Source organism: Sinocyclocheilus anshuiensis, unplaced genomic scaffold, assembly GCF_001515605.1.
Source record: "Sinocyclocheilus anshuiensis isolate Anshui unplaced genomic scaffold, SAMN03320099.WGS_v1.1 scaffold1900, whole genome shotgun sequence".
NCBI lineage: Eukaryota > Metazoa > Chordata > Actinopteri > Cypriniformes > Cyprinidae > Sinocyclocheilus > Sinocyclocheilus anshuiensis.
This window is the reverse complement of record NW_015555826.1, coordinates 250,180-258,490: the sequence shown is the minus strand read 5'-3', so window position 1 is coordinate 258,490 and position 8,311 is coordinate 250,180. Positions and strand designations below refer to the sequence as shown.

The window sequence follows — 8,311 nt, the reverse complement described above, 5'->3', positions numbered from 1 at the left end:
TTGAGCTAATCTCTGCAGGACAGTGGCCCTCCAGGAGCAGGATTGGACAACCCTGCTCTACAACAACACACAGTGAACCTGACTTGCAAGTAAACAGACAAAATATTTCACTTCCTTCAGTAGGCCTAGGTTTTTTTTTTATTTTTTTTATTGGGTTTATTTTGAAATTATATATATATATATATATATACACACACACACTACCAGTCAAAAGTTTTTGAACAGTAAGATATTTTATGTTTTTTAAAGAATTCTCTTCTGCTCACCAAACCTGCATTTATTTGATCCAAAATACAGCAAAAGTAGTAATATTGTAATATATTTTTTACGATTTAAAATAACTGCTTTCTATTTTAAAATATTTGAAAATATAATTTATTACTGTGATGCAAAGCTACATTTTCAGCATCATTACTCCAGTCTTCAGTGTCACATGACCCTTCCGAAATCATTCTAATATGCTGATTTGCTGATTAAGAAACGTTTATCATTATTATTATTATTAATAATATTTAAAACAGTTGAGAACATTTTTTCTTCATTCTTTGATGAATAGAAAGATCCAAAGATATATGAAAACAAGATATCTGAAAACAAAAGTGATGATATAGACATTTATAATGGTACAAAAGATTTCTATTTCAGATAAATGCTGTTCTTCTGAACTTTCTATTCATCAGAGAAACCTAAAAAATTATACTCAGCTGTTTTCAGCATATTGATAATAATAAATGTTTTTTTTCTTTTCTTTTTTTTATGAGCAGCTAATCAGAATCATGTCTCATAGTGGTAGTACATGCAGTTATCCATAACCATAAGCTCTACTCTTCTGCTCAATGGTAACGATAGAAACTTCAACATAACATAAACTATTTTAAATGTCAAACATTACTGAACATTAAACATTATTAGATGTTTCCCTTTACTCAAAAACACATAAAGTAACACTTAATTTCAATATTTACTCTCCATATCCATGTGTGGCAGGTTTGTGGCAGTTCACACCTCAGTCTATTCCACAATGCTATTGGTTGCTTTCTCTTTTTTTTCACCTTACCTTGAATTCCTATTGATGGATTACTGAAAATGTGACTATCAGTTATTTAAATAATGTCCGTTATGTCACTGTTTGCTGTTTGCACAGCCTTTGCCCAAACAAAGTCTAATTAGCTTCAGTTTTCGTGTTTTAATATAAAGTATTATAAACATCCAAAAAAAATAGCCTGTTACTCGAGTAGTTATCATTTTGAATGATGAGGAAAGCAATTTAACAAATGTTTTGTTAATTTAAAAACGGCTACACAGCAGCACTCATGCTATATGTCATGGGTAGTAGAAACACAGAATGTGTGTAGTCTTGATTTGCAATCATTAGTAATATGTGCTTGTTTTAATATTGTTTAAATATTCCAAATATTGAATACTTATAATATAAAGAATATTGTTTAAATATTCAAAATAATATCTGATGTATGATATTCATTTTTGTTATGCTAATGCAGAGGTCTCCAACCCTGCTCCTGGAGAGCTACAGTCCTGCAGATTTCAACCCCAATCAAAAACATCCTGAACCAGCAAATCAAGGTGTTCAGGGTTACCTGGTAATTACAGTAATGAGTATTTTAAATAGAAAATAGGTGTGGTGAAATAGTTAAATAATGTTTATTGGTCTGTCAGCCATATGTCATCAGCCCTTTACAGAACTCAACCATAAAAGAATGACATAAATGGGGCTGTTTTTATTATTTGGCTCACTATGGGTGGAATTATGGCTGACTAAAAAGATGTGGACCAGATTTGGGCCATCAAACTATTCTGGGCCACACTTCAGCTGTTTATTTGGGCCAGATCTGTGCCAAAGGAAATTTGCTTGACTAACAATAGCAATACATCCAACATTTCTTCAACAAAAAAACTACATTAAGCAGCAAAAATTAACACAGTCAAATGTCTCCCAAAAAAGGGGCCAAATGTGAAAATCTAAAAATCTCCCTGAAGCAACATGTAAACATTAAGCCACCATTTCTATAATTCAAATCCGTTAAAGGATTGTTAGACTGCATTAATTAGGTCAACCAGAACCGGGAACACTTTCCATAACAGCCGATGTACTCGCTACATTGTAAGAAGAATGGCATCTACGCTAATATTAGTCTCTTTCATTCTTATTCCGAGGTCACCGTAGCCATACGGATCCAGTCTGTATCCAGATCAGATGGTGGATCAGCACCTATAGACGACGTCTACAGCCCTGAATGTCAGCGGAGACTACGTCAACTAGATGTGCCCCAGAGACAGATCCCCTGCGAAGACCTCATCACCTCGGCAACCATCGGCACAAGACCACGGGAACCAGACGAGTCCTCTGCACAATCTGACCTGTGCTGCAGCCTGGAATTAAACCACACCATGCTGGTGTCATCTGGCCAGAAGAGAACTGGCCCCCCAACTGAGCCTGGTTTCTCCCAAGGTTTTTTCTCCGTCTGTCACCGATGGAGTTTTGGTTCATTGCCACTGTCGCCTTTGGCTTGCTTAGTTGGGGACGCTTGACTGATTGCACAGACACTATTGGATGATAGCTGAACTGGATGATGACATCACTGAATCATCAATGAACTGACTTTAGCTGAAAAATGACTCTGTTATTGTCTTCTTGCATTATTGACAAACTATTTTCCTGTTTGACACTGTAAAGCTGCTTTTACACAATCGGTACTGTATAAAGCGCTATACAAATAAAGGTGACTTGACTTGAAAATGACTATTCACTAAAAATATGGATACATAATCATTAAAAAACATTATCCCTATATCATTAGCTAGATCACAGATGTCCAATCCAAACATTAAAACAGTATCTTCATTTCTAATTTATCTTTTTGTTTTAACATTTTTTTATTTTATTTTGAAATATAGAATGTTGTTGAATCTTGTTGAAAAATGTGTAATTTAACATAATATAGCTGGATATAATGCAACATTTACATTCGGCCCATCAAGTTCGTTTTAAAAGGTTTGGGCACCTCAGGCTCTGAGGATTTACAGGGCATTGTTCTTGTCCCCAACCAATGAATCTCTCTCTTTCTCTCTCTCTCTCTCTGGAGGAGTCGACTCAATGATGATTCGGTCTGTGTTTGTCTTCGCGTTGTCAGCCATATTAGCGTCCTCCTCCATCTCGACCACCGCTAACTCCAGGACATGCATGTGTCAGGCCGGCGTAAGGACGAAGAGGCTTAACGTTTTCGATCAGTTTCAAAGAACAGTATCAAATCTACACAATGGAGGCCGTCAAGGCGTTTAACGGCGAGGTTTGTATGAATGTCGACACGATAAACTCGAGGGTAACGTTAGGCCGCTGTTGTCATCAACCCGGTTTCACGGTGCAGGGATCATATTTCTTACATAATCGCAACATTTGATCTTTAAAAGTCTGATGGGTATGTCTGAATCTTTGCGTGCTCTTTAAACATTGAAAGATAAAATACTACGTCCTCCAGATTAGTGTAGTTGGCTTGGCTTTTTTGTTCGTCACCTGAGTGGACAGCATGTTGACGAAAACTAGTCAGGCAGCTAAAAGAAATTTAAGTAATAGAATTATCTATAGTATTTTATTGCTTAACGTTAGTTATATTTAACTCCTTTTAGGAAGTCCTGTTAATATAATTGCTAATGTTTCCGGTTCATGCGGTGAGCAATCTACCTAGACACCGCGTTCAGGGCACCGTAGGCCCGTTCCAAGTTTACAGCGTTTTTCGGCATCACAGGCTCGTTTCGAATCAGCACAAAAATGCTGCAGCCCAGGGAAAGGCATGTGATGCCCTAAAATATTGTAGGTTGTCCTAATAGGCTTTGAGACACTGCCTTTGTTTTGTTTTTTACAACTGGATTGCTAACAGTTAGCAGCAGACGATCAGCCGTGCTAGTGATCATACAGTAACGTTACACTCTTATAAAGGCTCTTTACTGGAATCAGTAGCTCTATGAAGAACATTCGTTCAACCTTTTAATTGAACAAAATGGTATTTAGGTTAATATTCTTTGCACAAAATAAAAATGGTTCTTTTAAGAACTGCTTACGAAAAGGTTCTTTGGGGGACCCAATATGCTGCTTCTATGGCATCGTTGTGAAACCTGAATTTTTGAGTGTAAAATGGCTTTAATCTCAGTTTTATGTTAGACTTAACTTTTAATTTGAAGTAGTTAATTGAGATCATATCATTTAGCTAAATAGCTATTTACGTTTGAAATGGGAATTTAAAAACATCTAATGAGCAATTATATGTCATTTTATGGTAAGCAGTGTAAATTATATTTAAGATATATATAATCTTTGAAAAATTATATTTTATTCATAAGTTATGCTATGTCCTCTGTAGAGGACACCAGGACTAATAAAATAAAACGACAAGAGTAGACATGAAAAGGCAAAAACAATGGGAGTTTTTTTTAAATCACCAATAAATTTTTAGGTTTCAGGATTTTTTTATAACTAACTTTAAGGATGGTTCTCAACTATGGTATAAAATATATAACAAAATGATTTGATATACCATTTTGCTTTATGCAATATGTGTGTAAAAATTCCATAAACTGGTTTTCCCATTAAGCACAATGTTATCTATACACTGTATCTAATTTGCATATTATTGTGCTGTTGGCACAGCATATTGAAAAAAAGAAGTGTAATAATGTGAGTAATAATTGGCCAGATTTTTCATATAATATCTAATATTTCATAAGAATATTGATATATAATTTGTTTTCCTATTCAATTCTTTTGTCTCCCAAAATGTATAATAAACATGCTTTTAGTCCTGGTGTCCTCTACAGTGGACATGTATGAAATGATGTCCTGTTTCATAACAGGAAGTCATATTTTGATTTGAAACCCCATAATATTTTCCCGAGATGTTGATTTATGACAAACAATTTGAAAATTAATCATTTAAATTATAATTACAAAATATTATCATATTTCCATAAGGATGTACAATTTTATCACTAAATTAATGTCAGCCATTTTTAAAAACCAAGGAGAGGGAGTGGTCATGGTGAAACATCCAATCATTTGGTATCTCTGGAAAGCCCTGAATGTGCTCTGTACAGGACATCCAGACTTAAAACTGTGACATGTGAGGTCTCAGAGAAATTCACTAAAATATAATGTCCTCTACAGAGGCAAAAACTCCATAGCTGGGTCTCAGGAGGATAGATAAGATATAATAATATCTTGTGTATTCTTATATTTCTTCAATGCTGCTGGTCTCTTGAGAGCTAACAAACAAACTTCGTTGTATTATTATAATGACAATAAATTTTCTTATCTTTCTATCTTCTCTATTATATAAGCCTACATTTAGCGAAAAAGCAAAAAAAGAACCTAAATTAAAAATAGATCATATCTCCTTTATGAGTTAAAGTAGACAGTTGTCTAAAAGAGGAGAATGAGATTTTAATGCACGATTGCAGTATTTCTTGTTAATTGTTGTGTGCTTTTAAAAATGTGAATTACTGACAAGTTTATATATATTGTAAATACACAGTCATTCAGCAGATCACATTAGAATAAATTAATAACTTGGATTATAAAGATCGTTAAATTGCAATATTTTATGTTTTTCAGCTGTACTCACTGAATGAATACAAGCCACCGATCTCCAAAGCAAAGATGACCCAGATTACAAAATTGGCAATTAAAACTATAAAGGTAAGTTTAATAACAAGGTAACATAACATTACAACAGTTTGCAAATTCCCATTTATGTTGTAGTCTTAGATTTATCCCTAACACATTTTTAATTATGACTTGAGCAGTGCACAAGCCAATAATGGCATCATTTGTTAATTTCCAAAGACTTCAAGCGATAGTTCAGACAAAAAGAAAAATTAGTAAAATTATTAAAATTATAATTAAATTATAATTATTAAAGATGCCACTGTTCAAGCTGAACCTGTTAAAGGGTTGACATACAACTGACCAGGGTGAACATTTAGTAGATTGCATTACTACAGAGAACTACAGTTGGGAATCAAACACAGGTCGCTGGAGACATAGTTGCGCAACATGTCGGCGTAACCACGAGGCTATCAGCATCGACATGTTATGTTATAATTGAATGTAAATAAACATTAAAAGTGTCTGTGTCTGTGTTAGGGCTGCACGATAAATCGCATGCGATATTTAATGCGCATCTTATCAGTAAAGCCGGTTCTGTAATCAGCGGTAAATCTCCATCACGTGCGTGCTTTCACATGGAGCAGCATTAATTACACAGAGCCGTTGTTCACTGACGAGCTGCGCAAAACCACGATCATATTCGCGTTCATTTTTTGCATTCGGAAACATTAGCGCTTATAAGATGCGCATTAAATTTATTGTGCAGCCCTAGTCTGTATGAAGGATTACACTGAGTGTGTGCGCGATGAACGGAGAACCTCTGTCACTGATTTCCTTTTACAGTAGTTTAAAATGCATATCAGATGAACAAAGCTTGTTTGAAAAAAATGGTTACAGAGTATGCTGCTGTGGGAAAAGAGAATGATCTAAGCTGTCCAAAGAACGACAGCGAATTTTATTTTTTTGCTGCATGAAAGATACTCATAAGCATAGTTTAATTGGTCAGTTGTTTTGGACAGATTGCCTGTACTGTTTAATACAATAATAACAATAACGTGTCTGTTCCTGGAGAACATTCTGCCTCATAAGTTAACATGTAGGGCCTAATATGTGCTTTATAAGTTATAATGTGATTTTTAAACTCCTATTGCTTCAAAACTATGGAGCAACCATTGTTTTGCTTTTAATAATGTAGGATATATTATGAAAGAAAGGTTTAAAAAACGTTTGTATTTTTTTATTGCTTTTAATTACATATGTACTTTTCTTTTCTTGGTCAAACAAAAAGTCACCTTACCCATTCATCGCCTTAACCGTACACTAGATTTATTTCAATCACATGGAACTGTCATTGTCGCACCACAGGTAGAACTATTAGTCCAACCACTAAAGACAGTTTCATAAATACCCTTCCTACACTGTTCAACTGATCACTGATGTTCTGTAATTCAAATGAATCAAATCAGACTTCCAGATTTTTCACACAAACCTTTGAAATAATTTTGGCGTGGGGCTGTGAATAGTAATTAGTTGGGTAACACTGACATCCATCCACACTGTTGCTGTGTCCCTTTTAGGGGTGGCTCGATACCAGAACCGATACCAGAAATTCTGAGTATCGGCCGATACTGATACAGATCCGATACCAGCTCAGTTTTTTTATTTATTTTTTTTAAATCAGTGTAGAATTTCTATACCTCAATGTGTTGACCTGATCATCACTCTTTTGTGTGTTAAACACAATCTACCACATGTAGACAACTTCATTGTAAAGAAAAACAACAAATGAATAAATCATAATCATAATCTATGACAAAAATACTACTATAAAAACCAGGTTAGTGGATAATTCAGTAGCAAAAGTTACTCTAGAAAAATCATGAGTGCACAGTAATTTTATAAAATCTAAACATTTAGTGAAAAAAACAATTAGTGGGGAACAAATAAAAGTGAATAAGTGTAGGGTGTAGGGCTAAATCTGGTAAAACGTTAAACATAGCTCTTTGTATTGTTGTAAAATACGTTCATTAAAGATAATATATATATATATTAATTAATATACTATAAAATTAAAAGACATTTCTTTTAAATGTATAGCACACTAATGAGGCAGCAACATATGATAGATAAGATGAACAAGAAAGGCTATTAATAATCTTTCATTGCGCTAAAGTATTCTAACATGAAAGGCTCTAATACGGAGCGGCACAAAGCGCTTATGTGCATCCTGTGTGCAGAATGATGCGCTTGAAGCAAGACGGAGTCACAGCGCACAGCGCTCCGCATTAGGGCTGCACGATATATCGAAATTATCGAAATATGTTAAATATGAAATACGAAATATGTCACTAATGTTAACAAAACGGCTATAACAAACAAATTGGTTATATAATTTTTTAATATTTTAAAATATAATTGAAATTGATTTTACACAGTTTAAGCAATATCGTATCGCATATCGAATATCGCATTTTTAACAAGGTATCGCATATCGCATTTTTCTTCAATATCGCACAGCCCTACTCCGCATAAAGTACAAAGCACAAAGGGAAGATTTTGATGCGTAGTGTATTATATCTGTGCGATTAGTTTATTGATCCTTTTCTTTTACAGGGTGTCCACGGGTCCTTAAAAAGTCTTAAAATGTCTTAAATAACGTTTTCCTAATATAAGGCCTTAAAAAGTCTTAAAATA

At 34.3% G+C, this 8,311-nt stretch overlaps 1 protein-coding gene across 2 annotated transcripts in view; it reads left to right on the top strand.

Annotated features, from left to right (window-relative positions):
* Positions 1-2,963: 2,963 nt before the first annotated feature.
* The window catches only part of LOC107675315 (protein SCAF8-like), a 52,939-nt gene continuing 47,591 nt past the window's right edge, over positions 2,964-8,311 (top strand). For both annotated transcript variants that reach the window (XM_016469617.1, XM_016469616.1), the window contains exons 1-2: positions 2,964-3,308; positions 5,624-5,707. In XM_016469617.1, the coding sequence (XP_016325103.1) occupies positions 3,279-3,308; positions 5,624-5,707 (114 nt within the window). In that variant the 5' untranslated portion in view covers positions 2,964-3,278. The remainder of the gene's footprint in view (positions 3,309-5,623; positions 5,708-8,311) is intronic.